Source organism: Emydura macquarii, unplaced genomic scaffold (genome assembly GCF_026122565.2).
Source record: "Emydura macquarii macquarii isolate MOO-44397 ecotype Brisbane River unplaced genomic scaffold, CSIRO-AGI_Emac_v2 contig_2473, whole genome shotgun sequence".
In the NCBI taxonomy this organism is placed as follows: Eukaryota; Metazoa; Chordata; order Testudines; family Chelidae; genus Emydura; species Emydura macquarii.
The window spans coordinates 23,764,519-23,790,303 of record NW_027132610.1 but is presented as its reverse complement, the minus strand read 5'-3'; the positions used below and the strand labels follow the sequence as shown (position 1 = coordinate 23,790,303).

At 40.4% G+C, this 25,785-nt stretch overlaps 1 protein-coding gene across 1 annotated transcript; it reads left to right on the top strand.

Annotated features, from left to right (window-relative positions):
- The first annotated feature begins 537 nt into the window (after positions 1-537).
- On the top strand, positions 538-25,465 carry TNFSF11 (TNF superfamily member 11). The gene is made up of 5 exons (XM_067562770.1): positions 538-784; positions 10,143-10,310; positions 18,051-18,099; positions 18,183-18,281; positions 23,477-25,465. The coding sequence occupies exons 1-5, from the start codon at positions 542-544 to the stop codon at positions 23,896-23,898; spliced, it is 981 nt and encodes a 326-aa protein (XP_067418871.1). The 5' UTR covers positions 538-541; the 3' UTR covers positions 23,899-25,465.
- Positions 25,466-25,785: the final 320 nt, after the last annotated feature.

The following is a 25,785-nucleotide window of genomic DNA, read 5'->3' as shown; positions in this document are numbered from 1 at the left end:
TCCAGTGGAGGGAGGAACTGCACATGTATTAAACTTAGATGGGAAAATAGGGTGTGCATACACAAATTAGCCAGATCCAGGTACCATACTAGGCATTTTGGTGTTTTCTTGTAAGAGGGTAGCTGTCTAGTTTAATGGCATGATTTCTGGGCTTGCCCGCGGCGAAAGTTTCACACTGCCCCCACGCGCTCCGAGTTGTGGTGGTGCTGAAGGGGGGGCTGGGGCTGGGACTTTTTGAAAGGCAGCTCAACCTCTATTCCCTGTTGCCGCAGTGGACCCTGGGCACTCGGGTCCCCCACGCTGGAAGTCCTGGACAGGATCCACGGGCTGTGAGAGTAAGAGTAAGACGGGCAAGCAGCGGGAGCTGGGTTTGGGTGGGGAGGGGAGGGGGCAGAACAAGACTAGCGGCTCCCGCCTGATTGGCTGAAGGGCCCAGCCCCAGTTTATAAGAGCCGCCGCCCGCGGGCACCGGCCGCTGCCGAGCCTGGGAGCCTGCCCACCCACCCGCCCGCGCGCGCCGCCCGGAGATTGCCGAGGCGCCATGCGGCGCGCCAGCCGAGACTACACCAAGTACCTGCGCGGCTCCGAGGAGCTGGGCGGCAGCGCCCCCCACGAGGGCTCGCAGCAGCAGCCGCCGCCGCAGCCGCTGGCGCACTCAGCGCCGCCGTCCCATCCGCACTCGCCGCCTGCAGCCTCCCTCAGGGCCCTGCTGGTCCCTCTGGTGCTTCTCGGGCTGGGGCAGGTGGTCTGCAGCGTTGCCTTGTTCTTCTGCTTCAGAGCCCAGGTAGCGTCCCTGCGGCCCGGGCTGGGCGGGTGGCTAGGCTGAGCCGAGCCCCCCAGGGGCACAGAGGGGCGGACGTGCGGTGGTGGGTGCCGGGTGCTTCTCGGGCTGGGCTGGGCAGAGGCTCGGGTCAGGTCAGGTGCGCACTGCGCAGACCCAGCCCTCGAGGGGTGTGTGCGCAGAGAGGGACTCGGGTTGCTCGGCGCGCACTACCGCGCCCGGGGGCTCTGCTCCCTCCGCTCTGCTCGCTGCGCGGGGCTGGGCTGTGATGAGACCAGGGCTGCTGCTCTGTTCTCCAGGTGCTCTGCAGGTGGGAGATTGGGGGGAGGTTGAAGAAGGTGGGCTGCAGTCAAGGTAGTCGCGCCCTGGAGGGTTGAACTGGGGCGAACGGAGTGTATCCACTTCTCATTTGGGAAATCACCATCCTTTAATAATGAAGTCTGGGTCAGGTCAGTGTACCCACGCCTGTGTTTCACCATCACTGCCCCGCTGAGTGAAGGGGGCCATCTGCCATGGTGGGTCTATGTACGCCTAAACCTGGATGCTTAGATCGCCCAGGCATGGGAAAACTAGAAACGGGCATCATAACAGGATGATGGCTCTGTCTACAGGACGTCCAAAAACATACAGGTAAAGGGGAATTAGGAAAATAAGGGGAGTAATTTGAATGACTCTGCACTAGGCTTGTATGCCATGTTCCTCCTTTAGGGTGACCAGATAGCAAGTGTGAAAAACTGGGATGGGGTGGGGCGTAATAGACCGCTATATCAGAAAAAGCCCCGAATATCGGGACTGTCCCTATCAAATCAGGACATCTGGTCACTCTTTCCCCATGCATTTCTTGGGTATTAGAGAGACAATCTAGGTGAGGTAATATCTTTTATTGGGACTTCTGTTGGCAAGAGAGAGAGAAGTTGGTCCAATAAAAGATATTACCTCACCTACATTATCTCTCTAATATCCTGGAACCAACATAGCTACAACTACACGGTATACAACAATGGAATATTGGGTGTGTAATTTATCATGGGGCACCATGGCTGAGTATTGGATATAAGGGTTTCTTGTGCCGGTAAGTATGACCCTAACAAATAGTATTTTTCCTGTTGCACAGAACAAATAGGGCCCCTAGGCTGAAGTCTTTATTTTGTTTGTTATCATTGATTCCCCCTTGGAATTGGAGAACAATTACTTGTGTCAGGTGTCTCTGGATATGTTAAATATCTTGCAAACTGGTAAGAGAATTGTCCCAGATTTTCCTTTAGAGACTACTTTCCTTGTGAATTTGATGCTGCTGCTCTTCACTGTGGAACTTGGTGTGTAATGGCTGGCACATGGCAAAGATATCTTCTGTAACTTATTAGCTAGAGGAGAACTAGGCTGCCTTTCCAGGCCACAAAAATCTGACAAATTAACATTTTAGATTGGGCAATACTATGCACATTAGATCTGAGCAGCAGGGAGATAACATGGGAGGGCTTGGGCTTCAATGTTACGCTTTCTAGTGGTTTAAGCTTTTAGAAAGAAATAATTTTTTTCTTGGAAATTACACAGTATTGGTTGGATTCTCTTACATGGTTTTTTTTGTCTGGTTCTGTGAATTTTCTCAAAGGAAGTGGGGAGCTGACGTTTGCTCTTTCTCAGGGGTAAAACGAAAAGGTTGGGTGCTTTCAAGTTTGCAAAAAAGGAGATTACTAGTTCAGAATAGGTGAACTGAAGATGCTGTAGAATCTGTTTATGTAAGTTTTACTGTCCAAAAACTGGAGATATGAATTTTAATTATGATGTTATGTAGTTTTAATACGCATAATATGAGCACCAGTCTGTCTTCATAGAAGTGGTACTTTTCTTTTCATATAAAGTTAGTGAAGAATTGGAAACCTATTTTTCTTTCAGGTCCTACGTTAGGTAGACAGAATTTCTCTTGGGGCAAAGGATAGACTGGATACATTAACAATAAAATATACTCTAAACCTAGACCACCTACAAATTGGATGCAGTACAAATGCATACCATTTAAACAAGTGACTGAAATAATATAATAAAACAAATGACAGTTCCAAATTTATTGTAATGTTGTTACTCGCACCTACTTTTCATACCTTTCTATTTTCAATTATTGGCAAATGCTTTGTGTTTGTTAATTATCTTTAAAATATATATATGACCTGTTCCAAGTTTATATGTACTTAGTTGACTACTGTATATCTCAGAAGAGTGACATTTTATTTATGGAACTCATTGTACAGTAGGTTAGAGCCACTTGTTTTCTTGACAGTGAAATAGACTAATGTATGCAGTAATACAGCTTGTAGGGTGAAAAATTATTCTGTCTAGTACAAACCCATTGGAACATCTCCCCTAAGACATCTTAACTTATAGAAAACACACAATAGTACGTTAATTACTATGCTATGAAGTCGTTACAACTTGTCAAAATAAACAAAATACATTTTGTCATACAGCATCCCAGACTTTTTTTGGCGTGTTTTTGAAGTAAACAATGTAAAGTCTGTGGTGTTAAACAGCTGTAACAAAGGGCAGAATTAGTCCCATGGCATATACATTATTGTTTAGTCTGCCTAATATAAAAAAAGCAATATAAATGTAATTCTCTTCTTTTCTTTATTCAGCTATCCTCTAGTTGATCTGAAAATTCCATTGACTTGGAGTGGTAGCTGACGGATTAAGTCCTGTATTTGTAAATGTGAACTAGTTTCTAAATATCTAAATGACCCGACTTGATATTAGATTTGCACAAAATATTTCTCTGAACAATTTGTAGACACAGTAAGACTTCAATATTTTTAATGTCATCTCTATTTCTACAAAGAATTAGAATAGTACACATAAAATACATGAGACTGTTATTAATTCATGCTATTGAATGATGACCTATTTCAGATTTTCACAAATTTTGATACAGTCAGAAAGAAATAATATTGCCTGACAAAATGCACTTATTCATGCAGGGTCTTATGACTTCTCATGAAGTCAATGAAAAGACGTCCATTGACTTCACTGCGAACAGGATCACGACTTTTGACAAGTATAGCTTTAACTATTTATGATGATAATGTACTTCATAGTATATTTATGTACTTTTTAGTATATTTTGTTAAGGTAATGACAGCTTAGCAATAGGAGTCTTCAGAGCCCTCTTCTCAAAGATGCTGAACTACTCAATTGGCAGTGGTGTGTGGATTAACCAAGTGTGAATTAGAAGGGTTCTACTGCACAGTCAATGTTTGGAAAATATACTTTTTAATACAGGACCATTTCATGAGCTTTTTTAAAATCTCCAGCTAGGAAAATGAGTCAGTTCAACCATATATTTTTCCTATTTTTGTTTGCATAAAATCAATTAGGTTGGATGAGACAGTCACTGAGGGTTTTCCTTGAATTTGCTTATTTTGTGGTTTAAGCATTTGGAATTTCAGAAAACCTATAACTAAGAGTGACACCAGGCTTTCATGGGTTTGGGACCAAAAAGTTTGCTTGCAGGTTGCATTATAATGTAAATGAGAATAAGTAATCCATGTACAATATGCAAGATTATGAAACTGCTACCATATAAATTTCATCAACATGATTTTAATGATCTATCACCTGAATTTTTAAAAGAATAAAATGTCCCATCTTCTATCATTGAACCATCTTAAGTACAATTATTACTATTACTAGTACTATTACTATTACTACTATTACTATTAGTACAGCTATTACTGTCACCTATCCCAAAGCTGAATACTAGCAAAACTTAACTTTGTTTTTAAAAGTCCTAGTCATGCTTCCAAGAAAGCAAGCAAACCAATGAAAAAGCATTGACAGCTTTGTGAACTACATGTAATGGAACAATAGGCGGTAACTACCTACTGTACATTCATGTGTCTTTGTCAGGAAGCATGAAAAAAGCTTTCTAAAAGGTGTGAACTGAATATTCATTTAACTTATAGGCATCTGCTAAATGACATCTATAGAAAATGTGTACTTTTTAACTTTTCTTTCTAGTTCCTTTGATTAGCCTAAAGTCATCTCAAAGAAAAATATTGTCATGGCTTGAAATGGACACCGAGGATGGGATTTTGAAAGAGCTTATGGGAGTGGGGTGGTCTTGTTCTAATGCTGCAGGGCTTTTTGACTGCTGTGTAGACACTTGGGCTCACAGGGTCCCAGAAGCCTGAATGTCTACTCTGAATGTTAAATAGTACTGGAGTCCCAGCTCTGTGAGCCTGAGTCAGCTGATATGGACCAGTTGTGGGTGTTCAATTGTAAGTAGGGCGATCAGATAGTAAGTGTGAAAAATCAGGATGTTTTCTTTTGCAGGGGAGGAGGGTAATAGTTGCCTATATAAGACAAAAAACATCGGGACGTCTGATCACCCTAATTATCGTGTAGACATACCCTGTTCTAAAAATCTCAGACTAGGTTTATTGCTGTTCTGTCCATCAAAAACAAGCACAAATGTAAAGTATCCAGCTTTATTGAAAAATTACATTCAGGTAAATAGGAAAGTTGTTGAATTGGAAGATATGTTGTATCAACTTTTTATTTATCTAAACAATTTAACTTCCACTTCCACTATATTGCAATATATTTTCAAATGGGCTCTTCTGGTTATTTCAAATACTAAGACTTTCAGATTTCTGCTGCTATTCTGTGAGTAAGCCAACACAATAGTGGATAAAGGAGACCTGGCTTATGTATTTTCTTTGAACTTTCAAAAAGCCTTTGTTAAAGTGCTTCAAGAAAGGCAAGGTTCAGGACATCGAATAGTCATAGGGTGGGAGGTGAAGTTCTTTGGTAAATTGGAAGCTGGCTAAAAGGCAGAACAACAGCAGGAATAAATGGTCAGTTTTCAATGTGAGAAAAAGTTAACAGTGGGTAAGGTTCCATACCAGGGCAGATGTTTAATAAACAAAGCTGGTTGAAATATTTTATTTAAAACTTTTTTAATGAAACTGACATCTTTGGAAATAAAAAAAGGTTTTTTTCAAAGTGTTCTGATTTTTTTCAGTGATAAAACTAAAACCAAAATTTTTTCCAACTTTCATGGAAAATGTTTTGGGTTTTGTTTCCTTCCCCTTCTTTTCCTTTCCCCTTTTTTCCTTTTGGCCACTGGAAACTTGAACTTTTTAATGAAACATACTTAACCATTTCTCATCAGCTGAATAAATAAATTTATTGCTTTGGGCAAGGTGTGTGTGGGAGGGTTCAGTAGGTGACAGACTTTGCCAATGAGATAATATGTAGGTCAATCAAAGCTGGAAAAGACAGAGGCACTTCAGTGGGGCAAACAGTGCTAGAATGGTGGGCTGCATGTAGTCAGGTGAAATTTAATCTTTACAAATGCATGGTAATATGTATTGGAAGGAAAAGTATGAACTTCTGATACATGTTGCTAGATTCTACATTGACTGTAGCCACTCACAAAAAAAAGTTACTCTGATACTGTGGCATGAAAAGCTTAATGAAAACCTCAAGTCATTGTGCAGTGGCAATCAAAAAAGCAAGCTAACAGTTAAAATATGTAACAGGTGGGACTGAAAATATTGTAATGGCATTCTCTTGACTTAAAAATCAGCAAACTTCTTGGAGACCATTTTGATATGTTGACCATTTTGATTGTATGTGTGTGATCAATTGCCAATGCCTTCTCTAAAAAAAATCTTGCCAATCACTTTTAGATTTTTTTTTTAAGCTTTGTGAAATGCCTATTTGCTGCTATGAGAATTTAGTAACCAACTTTTATAACGTTCCTCTTACTAATATTGTGGATTCCTGTAAACTTCTGTTCAGATTTTATTCAGGCAAGCTAATTTTCAAAAACAACAAAAACATTATATGAAAACGTTGTGGGGAGGACTGTGGGTGGGTCTATAGCCATTGAAGCGCTACAGCTAGATTAACTGACCACCACAAATCAGATATTCTCCCTGAAGTACTATAGTTTCTAACTTCACCATAAAGGTGTAAACTAATTCTGCACATGTTTTCAGAGCCTCAGTAATCCCATAAATATCTCAGCATATCCCATCAACCTTTCTAACTACATTTGTAAAGATGTTCTCCAGTCCAATAGCATTTAGTAGATGAGGTATATAATCCAGACAAGTTCTTTCATACAGTTCACTCCTGATCTTGTTCAAGCAAAATTCCATTTGCCACATATGATTTATTGTCTGTATGGATGATGTCTCTGAAGCTATGCTGCAGATGAAGTTGGCTTTCTGTGTGCTGGATCTGGCCCCTACAAAGTTTGATCCCCTGTGTTTGTGTTACAACAGTGTTTCTCAACTTTTTAAGTAGCAAGTACCCCCTAACTTCTGAAAATTTTAATAAGTACCCCAACACTCAATTTTCCATTCTGAGAAATAATTTTTTCCTCCTTTATCGCTGGACGACTGTGTATTTCTCGTAAAGCAGGAGAGTTCTGAGTTCTGCAATGCTGTGTGGCTGTGGCAGATCACAAAACCCCCTGCTGTTTCTCCTCTTCTTTCTCTTCCCCTTCCTCCATATAGGAGCAAAGATCAATGCCAGCCAATCACTATGGCCTGATGGCGGGATCATGCAGTGTTCTCCTCACACAGGCGGGAACTTGTGAGCTATGAGCAGACACTAGCGGCCCACCAGAGTGGATAGCAGCGCTCCCCATGGCCATCCCTAGGGGGGTGCGGGCCTGGGGCAAATCACACCGTGTGGCCTGCCTCTTAAGATTTTTATACTGGTAAAATTGGGGGCTGTCATAGTTGTCAATTTCAGGGCTTAGCTAGAGCTGTGAAATTGACAAGTAAACCTGAGGGTAGAGCCTGGCTCCAGGACTGGGCAAGCTGCTGGGCTCTCCACCTGGCTTTCTGGGCACTAGGCTTTGAGCCGGGGAGGGGAGCTGCCACCTGGGCAAGTTTCAGGCAGCTGCTGTCTGGCTGCCAGCCCGGGAGGCGGGCGACTGCCACCCAATTTGAGCTGGGGCAGAGGAGGCTTCCACACAGGTTGGGACCTGGGGATGTGAGCAGGCGGCAGGCAGCTGCTGCGCATCTTCATGTCAGCATGTGGGAGGCTGTCTCAGCTCAGAGCCGGGGCAAGGGTGGCAGCCGCCCAGCTCGCAAGGAGCAGGAGGCTGCTGCCGGGCTCCCACCTGGGAGCTGGGACCAGGTGGGATGCCGGTGGCTGCTGCCCGTCTTCCCAGAAAGCTAGCGGCTGCCGCCCAGCTTCCTAGGACTGGGGCAGCTGCCATCTACCTCCCAGCTAGGAGGTGGGACCGGGCTGGAAGCCGGTGGCTGCTGCCTGCCTCCTCCAGAAGCCGGCGGCTGCCGCCCGCTTTCCTTCACTGAGTTTTTTGCCGCGTACCCCCTGTCTATGTCTTGCATACCCCCAGGAGTACGCATACCACAGGTTGAGAAACTGTGTTACAACACCCATGTTAACTTCTTTCAGATGCTTTTGTTTTGATTACATTAAAAACTGTAGTTGTAACTCTTGGCAATAGTGGTTGCCACTGAAAAGTAAACATCTACTTGCAGTTACTATATTATAGCTAAGAATTTCAAGGGGGCCTTACATGAGTTAGGTACCCAACTCCCAGTGAATAATCCTAACTTCCTTAGGCCCCTTTGATAATCTCAGCGTACATTTATTATTTTTGCATCTTGACAACTATTATTAAATGTTAATTTTTTTTTAATTTGTGATCACTGTGTTCTAAAATACACTTTTGATCAGAAGTTTTTTGTTTTTTTGTTGTTTTAAGCCAGCTTGAATGTTTTGTTGGGTTACTGGGGACAGAGTTCAGATGCTTTCAAATGCATATACAGGAATTCATTATAGTTTTTTTGCTGGCTGTTCTGTGTCCTGCTAAGCTTACCTCTGGTATTCCATTAAGTTCAATACTATCTTTAACATGCTTTTCATTGATCACACACTACACTTGCGTAACCCTGTGTTCCGTCTTCTTGAGTACAAATGATACATATTTAGTTTTGTTTGTGCTCCTCAGAGAAGACTGCTTTATTTTATTTTCTTGAGTATGTGAAATAAATGGTTTTTTGATTCACTTCTGAGATGCAGTGCTTAAAATATTTCAAGTTCCAGTCACTGTCTTAAATAATGTAGGAAAAAAACTGCTTCAGATTGATTGGCAATAGACTCTAAGCCTGTGTCAAAATCTTAATATAGTGCTTGATTAAATCACAGAAAATTGAGCCTAAAAATACTTTTTAAATCTTTCAGTCCATCCCTCTGCTATTGTAGAGTATTCTCCATGGTACATTTTATAGTGTTTTTTGTCTTGCTGAGTTTGAAAGTTCCATGTATAGGGCTTTTACCACCTCCCTCAGGTGACTGTTGCACAGAACAGTACGTCTTGCTTTCAAGATGTTTCCCCTGATACTTGGCCTAAGTTTTCCCGTGTTCATTTAATTATATTTCTAGTTATAACCTCCTTGTACTAGGTTCAGTAATTCCTCTCCCATCTTTGTGTTTGCACCCTTCAAGTATTTGTAGACTATTATGTTTTTCCACACTCTTGGTTATCACATAGCCATGCTTATACATATTTAGCATCTTTCCTTATAAATTCCTCAAAGCTACTGATCATTTTTATAGTGCTGTCCTGGACTGCTTCAGTGTGTCAATAAATCTCATGTAGTGTTGCGTCCAGAGTTGAAAGCATGGTTTTTCCTTGTTACATACCAACCACAGAGATTAAAATTGACTTTACTATTTACAAAACATTGTTCATCTTTTAAAATTGTTTGACGTGATGATACTGATCTATGTACTGACATTTTCTCTAAGCTTGATTAATCCATTTTTTATGTAATTACCCAGTGCTTACACTTGGCCATACTCCATGTGATCAGGTTCCAAATTTACTGATCATTTGTCTGATTCATTCCAAACTTATTAATGTTCATGATCTCTATTCCATTTGCTGCACATTTCCCCTTCAAGATGTCATGTAAATACTCTGTCCTATTATCCCCTATCTTACAACTATATATCCCTAGGAAATCTGGAAAAAAAATGGATGAGTAAATTAAAATAATTCTAAGTCCAGCACTTAAACAGAAAAACACAATACATATTAAAATAAACTATTTTTTCATGTTCCACTATATCTGAAAGTCCTTATTAATTTATCAGGTGTGATTTCCTTTCATATAAGCCATCTATGTTTTAGTTTATCATTTACTTACTTTGCCTGAATAAAAGTTGTATGTATTGAGAATATGTTTTATAGCAGTAAGAGGTAAGATTAGTATGACATTGCATTGAGTGGCATACAAGTGTACTTTTTGCTTATGCTGAGTTAATGTCTGTTGGACAAACTCTTAGGTTTAAGAACATCCATAATCTATTTCAGATGGACCCTAACAGAATTACAGAAGAGGATACTCACTGTCTCAGAGCACTTTTAAGACTTCAAGAAAGCACAGATTTGCAAGAGACAACACTGGAAAATCAGGAAATAAAAATAATGTCCGAATCATGCAGGAGAATGAAACAGGCTTTTCAAGGAGCTATGCAAAAGGTGAGTGCACCCTTAGAGTCAAGCTAATATTTAAACTTCTGTGAGCTTCTCAAGACCTGTAGAGAGAGGTAAGTTTTAGAAGAAATCACTGTTGTCTGTTACTTCACATAGAACTAGTGCTTGCATTTTAAACGTTAACATCTTTGACATTTTGTTGCATTTGTTCATGAGCCCCTTGGTAGTGGTTCACCATGTCTGTGTGCGGACTAATGGTGATTTGACTAGTATTTTTTCTTTTCTTTAAGAGGAGAAAGTTTGGACTCACACTAGGAGGAAAAACAATGTTTGTGGTTAGTTTATTGGCCAATTTGTCACTCGGTCTAGTCCAAATGGTAGTAATTTATCCCAGTATTTGTATAGACTTACCAGCGTCTTGATTTTGAAAAAGTTGGAGTATTTTTTTTTTTTTTTACTGTCAATCTTCCTGATTGTGTCCCTGGTGAATTGGACACAACATCCTTCTTCTGCCAAACAAGATCACCAAGCAGAGGGGAGGTGGGCTGGCAAAATACTAATGAAGGGCATCTCCTTTCCTTTCCTTTCCTTCTGGAGGGAATGGTGCATTTCTCCTTTTTCCTTCTGCCATCTGTGTGTGAAGTGGGATTCCAGGTATGTGACTCCCCCATGCATGAGAGAACAGTTCCTGTTCTTTGCACTGAGAACTCAGTCTCCCGCATGCTAGTTCTTTGTTCTGTGGGGACCATTCCTACCGAGGCAGAATCCTGTAGGCCCAGTGGAGTGAGCTGACACGACTGAGCAGGGTGCAGGATAGTGAGATAATGAGGACAAATACAAGGTACTTTGAAGTAATGTGAAATATATAGCAGTTGTCTTACTTTACAGTAGCTGAGAATGTGTATCTGGTAGAAAGGGGATAAAATTAGACAACACATCGATATAATTTTACAACAGTTGCATTGTACACATGGAGTTGTGCACATATGCCCATTACATTAGCAACTCCTTTGTGTTACCGAGCGAACAGTGTAATAAGGCAGTCTTGATTAGCATGATAACTAGGGAGCTTCTGCTTGGCAGTTCAGAGTTACCGCTTACTCCCAAACACTAACAGTGAAATTAGTCAGAGAAAAACATTAGCCATAATGAGGTGGGGGTGGGAGGGTGGGAGGAGGTGTGTAGTACTGGACAAATTTGGTGCATCTGTCACAATCACCCAGGTTCCTGAGGTCAATTAATGCTTTTGATCTTGTAGCACATTCATATGAGTATTTTGTGCTATTTCAACCTAATTGCCATCAAATAAAAGGTTATTTAGGTACTGAGAGAGTGCTGAATCCTTGACTTTTCTATTTTATAATAGCCTCATGTCAGAATCCCTTGGTCCATTACTTCTTCACTGCCTTCATCTGTATCATAGAATCATAGGGCTAGAAGTCATGAATGGTACAGATTATTTTTGTCTGAAGATAATTATATATTTCCCCATTTATATGAACTTCTGTACATTCCTAAGATTTCAGATATTTTGCCCATTCATCCCGTCTCCTTAAAAAACTCAGGAAAATTTGGGTTCCCACTGTGTTAGGTGGTTTTTCTTCCAATATTTGCTAAAATCATCCATGATCCATATAGGAAAAAAGGATTTAATGACAAGTGTTTATATTTACGTTCTGTGTGCATATAGTGCATTGCTCTTCCAGGGAGCTGCCTGGGTGGAGTATATAGTTACAGTATGTAAATGGGAAGCATTATCTGCTGGTCATTCACTGCTGATTAATCAACAAAGGTAGTGGTTTTAGTGGTAGTTGCATGTCCTGCTATTCTGGCTAGAGGTTGAAGGACTAGGGATGTTGTTTTGATTGATGGCCATTAGTTAGAGAACAACAAAATTTTTCTCGCCAAAATAATCAGATTTTGAATGTACTTTGAACGGAGTGAAGGAGAATGTTCGTTTGTATTAGACACTGGGTCTGCATCCTGGTTCATTTGGCACTATATGTTGTTGACACTGAGGGAGGTAAGTCAAAATAGGAAATAAAAACAATGCACCTGAGGTAAGTTAGCATCTCTTCAGCTGAAGGAGCATATATCCCAGATGTTAAAGGGTCAATGTCAAGGTAAAATTCATGGGTCAGATTCTGTGGCTTGCGCCATCTTGATCTGCACTGCTCTGGCAATGCGAAGTAACTGGAAATTGGCTGAATCTCTCTATCTATTGGTTCTAGTTCCTGGTGTAAGGGGCATACAGAGAGCATGGATGGTGAGAGCATTGCTTTCCTATCAGAGAATATTACCCCATATGTGTTCTTAAAAACCACACTTCCTTATTTGCAATACTAATTATACCCTGGGTTACTGAAATGTAGCACTTTAAAATCTAATTAACTTCTTGTCATTTATGTTTTTTTACTTTCTGCGCTTCACTCAGTTTGGCTAATGAAAATAGACTAGTCAGTTTCACTGTTCTACACAAACAGGGTGCACTTGCTAGGTTTTTTTTTTTTTTTTTTTTTTTTTGCACTGGTACATATCTGCATATGTTCCTTGCATATGTATAGATTAGTGTTTAAATCCACAACAGGGACTAATCTAGAAGTATTTTAGTGCTCCCACTAAAGTTATTGAGAGTTCTATTGAAGGGTGCAGCCCAAAACATTTCCCCCCCTTTTAAAAAAGTACTCATTAAAGCATTTTCTAACTAACTCTGACATTTATGCCTACATTACTTGACACATTCTTGGTGATGGAACTGTTGCTTAGAGAGCAACATGTTCAGGGGCAACACGGTTAAACTATTATTGTTTTACAAGCATCCACAATGTATTGCAGGTTGTTCCTTGGTATGCTGTTTCCTCATCAAAGATCAGATTCTGATATCAAGTACCTGTGTACATCTGGAGTAACTCTGTTGTCATCAGAGGAGTTACTTCAGAGTTACACTGAGATCAGAATGTGGTCCCACAGCTTTTAGGTAGACAAGTAATGTAATTTTCTTGTTTGTGGTTGGATGGCTTGGTCGTGTCTCCTCTCCTCCCCCCCCCCCTCCCCCCCCCCAAATAACCCTAAAAGCCCTTGGCAGTCCAAATATGCTGACCACGCTCGTTAGAAAGACTACCAGAAGTCTGGCATTAAAGAGAGAACTACAAACACATAGCTGGGGTCAGTTCATGAAGTAGCACTTTTTTGGCAGTGCTCCCAGACCCTGGCAGCTTGGGGAAATCAGGCTTAAACTAGTCTCCCACATGGCAACAAAACACTTCGCTGTTAGACCTCCAGGATGGCCCTTATAAAGATTTTATATGCTTAACAAACATTCTAAGCACACATGGTTATTAACAAAGTGCTTCAGAGGTAAGGTTTCAGAGTTACAAGTTGTCTAATATTTGTGATCCTGATTCTGCAACCTCTTCCATTACAGGGAGTGGGAATACTCATATTACTAAGAGTTGCAGGATTGGTGTCTTTAATGTAGTGACTGGAGACTATTGGTTCATGTCCTTTCTATTTCATGCACTTTCTATCTAATGAATTCTTCAAACCACTGAATTTCCTGCAAGATGATCAGACGCTTCTCTTCTGGTATCAATGAGTTTTAAATGAACAAAGGCATTAACTATAGCACCATAAGGGCTTATTTTAATATATCTGAATGTCAAAAGATTCACTCAAGTTTCAAAAGCCTAGAGGCTTTTTCAAGCATATTCGCATCACTTTGTTCTAGACTGTGGGATGGGAAATGGCACAAAGCCTAAGAAAGAGTAAAATTATACTAAGTACTAGAATTCATAAATTAATCTAAAATAGCTTTTCTATAAATAATATTAGATAACATTTTCCTAAGGACAATTAGACTTAGGCTCCTATATCAATTAGGTGCTTTTTAAAATTTCCAACTCTCCAGGAATATAAAGGACCCTACCCCTTGATGGCTTGTGAAATGTTAGACTAGCAATCTGGTGAAAACCCCTTAAAATACCCTGTTTTTATAATGATAAAATTGCTGTTCTGCTGTGTTGTTTTTCTGCTGGGCTGTGTGAAAACCCAAAGGGGCCTTTACTGAAATAGATGTTCTGTTTTTTAAAAAAAAAAAAAAAAAAAAAAAAAAAAAAGGATTCACGATATACCTAGGATAATCTCAACAAAGGCTTTATTCTGTTTTATGAAAATAAGACCTTTGTAAATGCACCATGTGTGGTTAAAATATTCATTAAACTTTCATGCATCCGACGAAGTGGGTTTCTGCCCACGAAAGCTTATGCCCAAATAAATTTGTTAGTCTTTAAGGTGCCACAGGACTCTCGCTGTTTCATTAAACGATAGATTCATTTGGTTTTAAAATCCTTGCCTGATTAGTACTGAAGATTTTGGGGCAATTTAATATTTGCTGTAGTTTCTGGCCTATCATTGTGGTGGTGCTACATGATTATAGTAAGACCAATCCTACAAACGTGCACATGCTTAATTTTACTACTGTGAGTAGGCCCATTGAAAATGTAAATGTGTGTAAGCATTTGCAGTATCGGGGCCTTAGAAAGTTAATGTTTGAGTTGACTGTGATGCCTGCAAAAATCAAAATATGTTACATTGTAGTTTTTAAAAGGAAATGACATATTTTAAAAAGGAAACTACAATAAACTAATAAGATCTGGTACATTGCTTTTACCCAAGTTTAAGTATAACTGGGCGTAATTTGGGGTGTTAGTTGTGTTCTATTCCTGCTTTGTGCGAATCCTAATTGCACTCAGTTTGCTGTAAATATTAGGTAGAATCATTAAGGGTTAATGTGAGTAAATCTGTGACAGGATAGATCAGTGATACTCAGACCTTAGTGGTTCAGGAGCCAAATTAGCTATCAACATTACCCAAAAAAGCCACAGTACTGTGAATTCATTGTTTCATCTACTGTAGTACTATATATTCATATTTAAACAGTACAAGAGGGAATATTATTTATATATATATATATATATTCTCACAGCAAAATGACTGACCAAGTATTTTATCAACTACAATTGGTTAATAACATAGTAAAAGCATCCTGAATGGTTAATAATTAAATCACACAGTATTTTAATATCATGTGTTGCAAAGAGCTGCAGGAGACATATTAAAGCGCCACTTGTGGCTCGCAAGCATCAGTGTGAGTATCCCTGTCTGGCATTGGGCAAAAAGGGATTGGCTCCCTGTGTCAGACACCCCTGAAACTACTGGCTGGATTGTAAAACAGTGCAACTTCATGAGTGCTTTACTATAGTTCACTGTGCAATGTAAGAAATTAGTCTTTATCTGTGGTGTCTCAAGAAGGATGTAATTTGCAGTAAATATACTTTCTAATCAATGGGATAGTTAACTAATCCCTCCAAACAAACAAATATATAGGACTAAATAATCATGTCCCCAAATTACACAGAAGGGGAAAATTACCACTTAAATACTTCCAGGTCTCTGAAGCAACACAATAAAGAAGGGATTATCCCCTCTAGGGAAGGGGACTGGGGGGAAGAAGTCACTAATCTCGTGGATGCATTGAAATAAAGAGATCTTAGGGTATTCTTACAGAGGGCCTGTCCAGCATTGTGCTCTCTAGATCTGCCGTCTTTCATGGCGGCATGTCCTCTTCAGGAACCCTGTAGCCATTGGCACAAGGCAATATTCAATGCCCACAGTTGTTGCTCTAACCCCTTCAAGTGAGGTAAAAGGGTGCATGTGGGTGGGTAAGAGGTGGGTGCTGGAGTTCATGTTGCTACAGTAGATCTTTGCTTGCGTCCAGTCTTCTGTGTGTCTAAACCACCGTAACCACAGCTTGTGCAAACCCACATATTCTAATAACTGGCATGAAAGCAGAAGAAGCAGTGAGGGCAAGGGGGCTGAATTACAACTTTCCCACCAACCCTGGGGAGGGAACGCTTTGCAACTTCAACAAAAATAAAATTCATACGCTTCTTTGCTCAGCTGTACAGCAGAAAGTGCCTTATCTATAAACTTATCAGCATTTCAGCAGAGCTACTTTCCTTTGATAGTCATACTATAACTTTCATGCTGCTGTGGCTTTCCATTTTGGTTTAGCATTTAGACGCCTACTGAATTATCTGCTGAAAGGGGAAAGTGAGCATATCTACACACACACACACAGAATACCTTCATGTAATTGTGGTTGCAAAGTTACATAAAAGCAACATTTCCTTAATATTTAGAATGAGTGTTGCATCTTGAAGTCCACAAGATGGCAGTAATTCAGAATAAAATAGAACATTGCTAATTTGGATGAATATCATTCTAGGAGATCTATTGCAGATACTGAATGTTGAGAATTGGCAAGAGAACACACAGTAGAGGAAATAAAAATGCATTACAAAATGCACTTGGTTCATTTATTTTGACAGTCCCGGTCCCAAGGAATTTAGACTAAAGGATGAACACATAGAAAATAGGGACACATGGAGAAATCTGAGGTGAGAATTGATTATGATGTCCGCATCATAAAGCTTCATACCGTTAGCACGATAATACAGATAAATGCTATCTGGAGGCCAACTAAGGTTGGAATTCCTTTGTGGTAGGCATTGTATAAAACCAGTAGGACATCCTGTGCGTCGAAGAGTGTGCCATCTAATTACACAAGACGTAAGGTAGAAGAGGGAAAGTGTTATTCCCATTTTAGATGGGGAACTGAGACACCATGAATTTGTGACTTGCCCAAGTTTGCGAAATCTGGGGCAGAGCTGGGAACTGTAGCTGGAATGGCTTATCCACAAGACGCTGCTTCCACTCATTAAAGTTACAATTTCTGTGTCTGCTCACGAGAAGATCAAGAGTGGAATGTTGGGGAGTGCCTGATGAAGAGCTGCATACATGGCAGCTTAAATATCTTAGTTGTGCTATGCCTGGCTGTGGCCAATACATAGCCTGTTTTCATTAACATTGAAATTCACTTACAATTTTAATTAACACTTGCCTAGGCTGTGCTTGGGCCTTGTATGGATGTGCAAGGTGCCTTACCCATCTCATTCTTGCATACTTTACAAAGAGCCAGGCACACTTGCAGTCCCTTTACCCATCTGTGCGCTGGGACAGCGGCCTGCTAACATCCCTAGGGCACAAGCCATCCCGAAGGAAGCAGGATCATTGTCCTTCCGCAACAGTCCACAGCCTCTTCCGCAACTGGCTGGTTGTGAAGGAGAGAACTTTCTGCATCCTCCTAAGCGCGCACACAGAGTGGTGCAGTCAACATGCTCAGCCTCCCTGAATTATTCTCAGTATGACTGCATGCTGCCCCCCTGCATGGCGCAGTGTGGCTCCAAGTATCTAAATTACTTCATGTTGCACAATGTTCAGTGTGACAAATATTTACGTAACTTTGCATAATACTTTGCAATCACCTTGTGATTTACACTTACAGAAATGCATTAACTTTAAGCACACTAACAGTAAAAGATTGTAGATATCCTTTCAGCATGATCTTCAGTTTTCAGACATTGCCCCTGATAATAGTATAGTTAAGATATTGTGAAGTAATTATAAACATCATCATTCCTGTTTACCTTTTTCATAAATATTGGACATAGTACCCCCATTATTGAAAGAAGCTAATTCTTGTAAATTCACCCTTGTGGTCACGTTGTGCATCCTGGAAGTTGGAAAACAAATATTTCAGACACCTGAATACACAGTGATGAAAAATTATTTCAAGCTTTTGTAAAGTAACCCAATAAGCGATCTGCAGTACAGTATGTTATAGAGAACATGACAGGATAGAGTAATAGCTCTTTTTCATTTTAGGAGGTACAGCGCATCGTTACTGAAAGAGAGCCACCAAGATCAGGGAAAGGTAAGCTGTAGCTTATAATAAGAAGCATTTGAAATCCTACTAAATTTGTTTCTTTGGGCTAATGTAACTTCTTTTCTCTCTAGCTATAATGGAAGCATCATGGTTTGATCCGTCCAGGAGAAACAAACCTGAGAAACAGCCCTTTGCACATCTCATTATTGATGATAAGAATATTCCAGTTGGTAAGTTCACTTTTAATTAAATATTTCTGCAAGAATATTTTGGCTGTATTACAGTTTTAAGCAATCCATAAAGCACTGGAACCAAGACTTTCAAAAGTGGCTAATGATCAGGACTGAAAGGGAGAATGAAATACAAACGAAGGAATGGATTTTAAATTGGAAAGTTGTAATTTTGTTAACTTTTATGGAGGTCTTATCCCCCACACCCAAATACCAAACATTTGAGTGCAGTGTGATATTAAATGGCATGTGTGCCAAATAACTAATAGCCAGGGCCTAATTCCTGGGACTCAGCCCTCCTCTGGATTTTCTTGCTTTTTCCCCCCCAGGAGAATGAGGATACACGTAAAGGGCACCTCAGTCTGTGAAAGCTTAAGGTCTCCTCTTCTTCCTCAAGGCTAATTGGGCCACCATTCTGGATATTATTTACTCCTGGGATTAGGCCTCTCTGAGCCTCTTACTTGCACTAGACACCAGCAGATAGCTTGCCCACACCCCACTGCCAGGTATCTGCCTCCTATCAGTCCAGTCTGCAAATTCTCCCAGCCACATCAGGTCCTGTGTCTGATAAACACACCCATCTTTCCTGTAATGCTCAAGAACACCATTCCTGAACCTTCTGCCTGTGATCTCTGTGATATCAGTGTTCACAAACACACTTGTGACCCTTTGGTTCACACTTCTCCAGGTCCAATCTACACAAGCAGGGTTGACAGCTCCAGTCATACCCACCTTGTGAGCATTTCAGTACAACCATGTTTGGTGGCCAGCCACAGCTGCTCATTCTGACTGACATTCCTGCTATCCCCCGACTCTCAATCCACACCAATATAAAACCCAAGATCGGTCTTCCCTCAATGAATAATCAAGACATGGATGTGATTTGCCCATCAGGGAGTGCAGAAGAGGCATGCGCTTGTCCTACAACATGCTGCTCCTACTAAGTCATCAGAGACAGACAGTTCTGTCCCGAAAACCCATCTGTGACTTGCCTGCTGTTGTCCTTCCCTTTTGTGGGCTCAGTGCAGTCTCAGGTGTCTGCAAATCCAGACATCTGCCCTGCTTCCCACTGTAGGGCAGACACAGGCTAGAACATTCCAATAAAAAGAGTCCAGCCACGTGGACCTTTCCGGTAATCAGATGCCTTGAATGTGGCTGCACCAGTCCTGAAAGAATGCATGCCAAAGTCTGCTGGATTGCATCTTAAACAGACTAACACCTTTCTCGATATTGCAGCAAATGGATATCTGGTCAGGTAGCTACCATCCCCCTGTGTAATACAACGTTTGGTTCTTGTGTAGGGCCAAAAAAGTTCCCATGGCTTTCATTGGACATACCTGTTCATCTGGGCTTTCTCTTAGTTCTGTTATGGCCCCCCACTGCTGCTTGATCAGCCTTCAATCCTTATTTCTGTCCTTCTGCCAGCCCAGTCCATGTCTGGAGCTGTCCCTTGGTGTCCCAGGTATGACTTGACCAACACTAAACACCACAGCAAATGTGATGCCTCAAAGAGCACTGCTTTTTCCCTGCCATGAACGTACTCTGGAGGCAAAGCCTTCGCTGACCTAAGAGATCTGTATGGTTTATCTGTATGTTTATCCTCCACATTTGGACCAGTTACCCAGAGCTTGTTTACCAGGAATCCCCTAACAGGCCAGCAAATCTCACCAGCCTGCAATGAAATGACAGGCCAGGCCAGGGAGATTACCTGATGCGGTGGATGCTGCCAGTCTGTGAAGTACAAATGACTCTGCATATCTAGTCACTGAAACGAATGCTGAATGTCAATGGGGCAATGGAAATTTGGGTCAGTGCTAGCAGCATTAGGAGCCATGGCTCCAGAAGAAAATGAGTCCATGGCAATGGGTCTGTGGTGAATGGTGCTAGCTCCCTGAATCCCTACTATTATTAATACTGGAAACATGTTCTTTGCTGAAAAATATTCAACACAAGAGATGGCTTTAGCTGCAGTGTCCACGGCAACCTTGTTAATGAGGTGGATCACTGCCAGGTTGTCTGACCAAAAATGAACCTATTTGTTGTTAAATTCTTCACCCCAATGGTGAGTGCCACCAATACTGGAAGGATGCCCAAAAAAGAGAGAGCTCTCACTGTACCTCTTTTTAACCTCTCCTCAGGTCATTTCTGGGCACACCAAGTCCTTCTATCATATGCTCTAAGTCCAACTACATCTGGCACATCTGATTGTACTTGAAATGTGAACCTAGTATCCAATGGGATCACCAAAATGGTAGTCCCTAAAACTATTCCCCAAATTCCTCCCATGCTATCAACTGTTCCCTCATTTTTTAAATCATCCTGACAAAGCATTGAGGTTCCTTAGCTCTTCAAGTGGCAGCTTCCAGGTATGCACAAAAGCCTTATCCAGGGATCACCAGTTTACACACAATTTAAATGACTCATCTGTAACCACTTTGGAATAACTTCTGACCCATGATAATCTGTATTAACACCTAAATTGTGCAGTTTTTCCTTAGTCAGGTGTGATACACCTACCACTGTATCCAGTTTGATTCCCAAGTATATCAGCCTCCATGAGAGCAAAAGGGAGACCAGTGATTTTGGGTACCTTAGCTTGTGGGTTCCCAATCTGAGAACTTAAAAGGGCCTAATTTTCATGAAGTGCTGAATACTCACCCTCTTATATCGGGCCCTTTATAGGTAACTCAAGTTGAGGATCTCAGAATTCAAGCCCCCAAATCACTAGTCACTCTTGAAACTCTTGGCCTGAGAGCCCCAGACATTTGACCATCTAAAAATATAAGGATCTTGTTCTTGTACAGTTATTACGGAGCTAAAATGATGTATGAATCACTATCAAGTCTACTGTGACTAAACCATACCCTGGAGTCTTGTATTCATTCATGCATTGAGTTAAGCCCATAAGCACATAATTTTGTATGTAAAGACTTTTCTATTACATAAGTATTTGGAGCATTTTCCCATTTGCTTATTTTATGTATCTCAGGTACAATATACATTATTATGCTGTAGCAGAGATGCACAATTGTATTGATATTTAGTTTTCCTTTATCTCAATCTAAAACAATGTTTACTTTTTATTGCCTGTATTTTAATTAAATTTGCAGTGCACAATAAATTAAATGTAGGAAAAATATGAAGCTTTCATGCAGGGGGTTGGAGGGCAGGAGACTTGCTATTGAACTTTCCAGACACTGTTTGTTTGTTACAAACATTCATATGGTTCCCAGCACCATAATCCGGCTGAGTTTACGTGGTAAAGACACTTTCAGCGTACAGGGAGCTAATATCCCATGTCCCCGACCTCTGTTCCACAACATTAGAATGCACTGATTAGGAAGACTAGTAAACCAAATGAAAAACAAATTGATAATCCAGGACAAAGAGGTGCATCTTACACCACTTTATGAATATACCAAACCTTAGGCTTGTGAATTTCCAGTAGTGGTGAATTCCATTGACAAAGAGGAAATCTCTCCCCTTCTATGTGATTTAATGGTAAGTTAGGCAGTGTACACATAGTCCATGTAAAAACATGTTTGTATTTCTTTCCCTCCCTCCAACCTCCATCCATTTTTGTTTCATTCACCTGTTGCTTTGTATTGACTGAGGTTATAAGCTTTTCTCGGCAGGCACAGTCTTTTTAACTACATGTTAACTGTTAACTGGCAAGTTGAATTGCATACAGAAGGTTACCACCAGCCCATGCAGTGTGTATTACACAGATATAATATGCTCCTCCACCTAGCTGGATTGATGGTAGAAATGAATTAGTATAAAGTTAGGCAAGTGCAGGTACAGCAGAAAACAGAGGGGGTTGGGGGTCATTGACAATGTCAAAATCAGCTGAGAGATCAAGAGGTACAGACAAGAGACCCATAGATTTGGCTTTAATAGACTGGAGAGATGGCAAGCAGACTTTAGGGAAGTTGAACGAAAGAAAGTTGAGACACAGGGTATGTGGGAAAGCACATCTAGGAACTTGGAGACAAAGAATTGAGGGAGTTGGGTAATAGCTCCAAGTCAATATAAACTGAAGTAAAGGTGCTAGCTTAGAGAGAGATTGACCATAAGGGTGAGGGAGACGATATGGCATGGAGCAAGAAAGGACAGAGTTTGGGATTAATTTGGATCGAATGAGAAATCTTTCTGAAATTAGAAAGAAGAAGGGAAGGCTTTGTTTGGGAGGGGCAGAGAAAGACAGCTTTGTTCAGAGAACATCTATTTTGGCCTTCAAGACACTTTGAGAGCCTCAGCTGAGGAGAGATGGAAGAGAAGTCATGGGGGCTGCAGATGCAGGAGTCTCTCAAGAAGCAAATTAATTAAGCAAGATAAAAGGCAGATGTGAAGGAGGGAGAACTTTGTACTCAAAAGTACAAAGAGAGTGTGGACTTTCTTCAGAGATGCTTTGCAGCATGGGAATGTGAAGGGAGGGAGATCATGGGGGTGAGGGAAGACCAAGCTGCAATGTGAGAGTGGGTACAGATGAATGTTTGGAGGTGGAATCAACAGCAGAAAAAGAGATAAGGGAATTGAGTACTGTAGAAAGGCTGATGAGCAAGTCTTGAAATGAATATATGCTCAGGTTGGTGCTGAGTAATATTGGAACAAATTATGTGGTGATGGAGAGCAGTACTCGGTAAAGTCCTGATTAGTTATCAAGATAGTGGTTACATCAGATAACTATACATTACATTAAAATAAATCAAAGCATTTAAGATTAAATAATTAAAAGGAGCAAGTGTTTTTTCCTTAGCCAATGCAAAATCCACTGTAAAGTATTTATTAAATATGTTGGAACAATTTTTAGCAACTGATTCCAATATAGGATTTGCCAAGATCAAATTATTGGTGAAACAAATCTCATTTCCTGATTCATGCTAATAGCCGATGCTCCAAAGTAAAGGTGGACAGGAACAGTAGTTAATTGTGTAGTAGTATTCATGAGGCGAGGGAAAACTTCTTTCTGTCCTTTGTGGCAATTGGCATATATCCTGAAGCCTGAGACTTATTTGCCCTTATCTTAGCCTTTTGGCTACAGAGTCTCACTCTCCTTCTCTTCTGCCCTTTACCTTAGCTTGCATAACTACCTTTGTTACTGATACGAAATATCCAGCCAAAGTACCTGCTTTAACATCGTAGAAAGTGTTTGTGAACAAAAAGTAATTTTCTGCTAAACCATTTTTCCCCAGGCACACGGAAAGTGAACCTTACATCTTGGCATCATGACAAAGGCCAGGCAAACTTACGGAATATGACCTTCCGTGACGGAAAACTAATAGTCAATCAAGATGGGTTTTACTATTTGTATGCCAACATTTGTTTTAGACACCATGAAACTTCAGGAGATGTAGCCAGAAGAGGGCTTCAGCTAATGGTGTACATGACTAAAACAAACCTTAAAATAAAACGCTCTGATGTCCTGATGAAGGGAGGAAGCACCAAATACTGGTCAGGAAATTCAGAATTTCATTTTTATTCTGTAAACATAGGAGGATTTTTTAAACTAAAGTCTGGAGAAGTAATAAGTATCCAGGTATCAAACCCATCATTACTGGATTCATCTCAAGAAGCAACTTATTTTGGGGCATTTAAAGTAAGGGATCTAGATTGAGTCTTGATATTTCCTGTCAACTAATATGTATTTTTTAGGACTTTGACAAACTTAAAATAAATTATATTGCTGGGTCAGAAACTGCTGGGAGACATGATTTGAAAATCTTTAGGGTCCATTTGCACGTGTAACTGTAGACAGAATATCATCTTTTAGGTTGAATTTTGCCCTAAGATTACTTCAAATGGAGCCCCCCAAAAAAATGAGGGCAAAATGACACAATGTGCCTGATTCTGATCTTACACCGGTTTCACACCTGTTTAACTCCACTGGCTTTAGGAGGGGTGCTGAGAGTCATTGAACCAAACTGGAAACCACGTATATAATGGAAAACAAGTCAAGCCAGCACCCCTAACACTTTCCAGCACCTATGTGCTTCAGTGAAGTTACTACTGATTTTACACTGACATAACTGAAATCAAAATTAGGCCTGATCTGATTGTGATTTCATTCTCTTATTTTGAACTGCTTAGTTTCAAATTCTACCCTAACTGATATACTGTTACCCTGCTGACTTCTGTGCGAATATAGAACAGGACAGAACAGGCCTCATAGAATTCGCTAAGGGCTCAGTCTTACAAGGTACTGAGCACTCTGACCCTGATCTAGCAAAGCAATTGAGTTTGTGGTAAATATAAACATGTGACTCATCCCATGTAAGCCAATGGGGCTATGCAAATACTTAAAGTGAAGCACGTGCGTACTCATTTTGATGAATTGGGGCTAGAGTGGGGGGCTGTTGCATGGTTAAGCCCTAGATTATACCATTTGTGTTGTAACTGATCAGCTACTATATTTGGACTATTTCGGAAGAGTTCTTACAGGGGATCTGACTTGACAGTTTACGCAGTTAGAGAAGACTAATTGAAAGTCTGATTAATCATCATTGCACATCCAATTACATATGAAGAAATCTGAAGTGTTAAGTTCCTTTGAACTGTTACATTGTGCCGGAACCTGCAAATACTTTTTTAAGAGGCAAAATATGTATTTTTATAGTCCGTAATATCTAAAGTTATATTTCAGATGTAATGTTTTGTGCAAAAAATTGTAAATTATATTTGTCCTATAATATTTGATACAAAATATTTAAAATCTCTTGCTGTTTGTATATTTAATGTTTTTAAACTGTTTTTAATGTACAGTCATGTTTAACTGGTGCACTTTGTTAATCCCAATGGGAAAAATTGCAGCTAAAAAAGATTGTTTGCAATTAGCAAATGTAATATATTCTTTCTTTTTAACTTAATAGATTTTTGTTAAACTTGTCAGTATTACAGAAAAATCAAACCTTATCATGAATAATCAGACCAGAATGTTGGTCACCAAGTCCCTTTCAATCCTGGAAGGTAATTGACATTACAAAGCTGGCATTACTAAAAAGAGTACATACTGGGACATAGAAATATGTCAAGAGTATTTATGTAATTATTGAACGGCATTCTTTCCTACAGCAAATTGTAAATCCTGTAGCAGAATTTTTGTAGAATACCAAACATGTTTTTACACCTCCTCAGAGGCTTATTACTGAAGAAATCAAGCTGAATTCAGTAGCAATTATTTTACACTGTACAATAAACATTTCTTTTGAATGTTAATATTTTGTTACAAAATACATTTCTAAAGAAAAACTGTGTGGCTCATTTTTTCCCCCCCTTTTCATTTTTGTGCTTCTATTGGAGGGGTTGAAGTCCAAACCTGGCAATTTCCAAACCAGGACCCTCTGAGTAATAGTTGAACTATGCAGCTGGAGGGTGGGCACCCATGCTTGCTTCCTGGGCCCCTTCCTATTCCAGCTTCAGTTCTATTGGCACTTCTGGTCTGCATCTGGATTCCCCCAGGAATCCTCTCTCTGATTGTACTCAAGAGGGTTTTCCCTCTTTTAGC

What these genes read in the sequence shown, in the direction of transcription:
- TNFSF11 (XM_067562770.1), top strand. Translation starts at nt 542, where the DNA reads ATGCGGCGCGCCAGCCGAGACTACACCAAGTACCTGCGCGGCTCCGAG. An exon ending in TCTTCTGCTTCAGAGCCCAG is followed by an intron (nt 785 to 10,142) that starts GTAGCGTCCCTG and finishes AATCTATTTCAG; the next exon opens with ATGGACCCTAACAGAATTAC. An exon ending in TGATAAGAATATTCCAGTTG is followed by an intron (nt 18,282 to 23,476) that starts GTAAGTTCACTT and finishes ATTTTTCCCCAG; the next exon opens with GCACACGGAAAGTGAACCTT.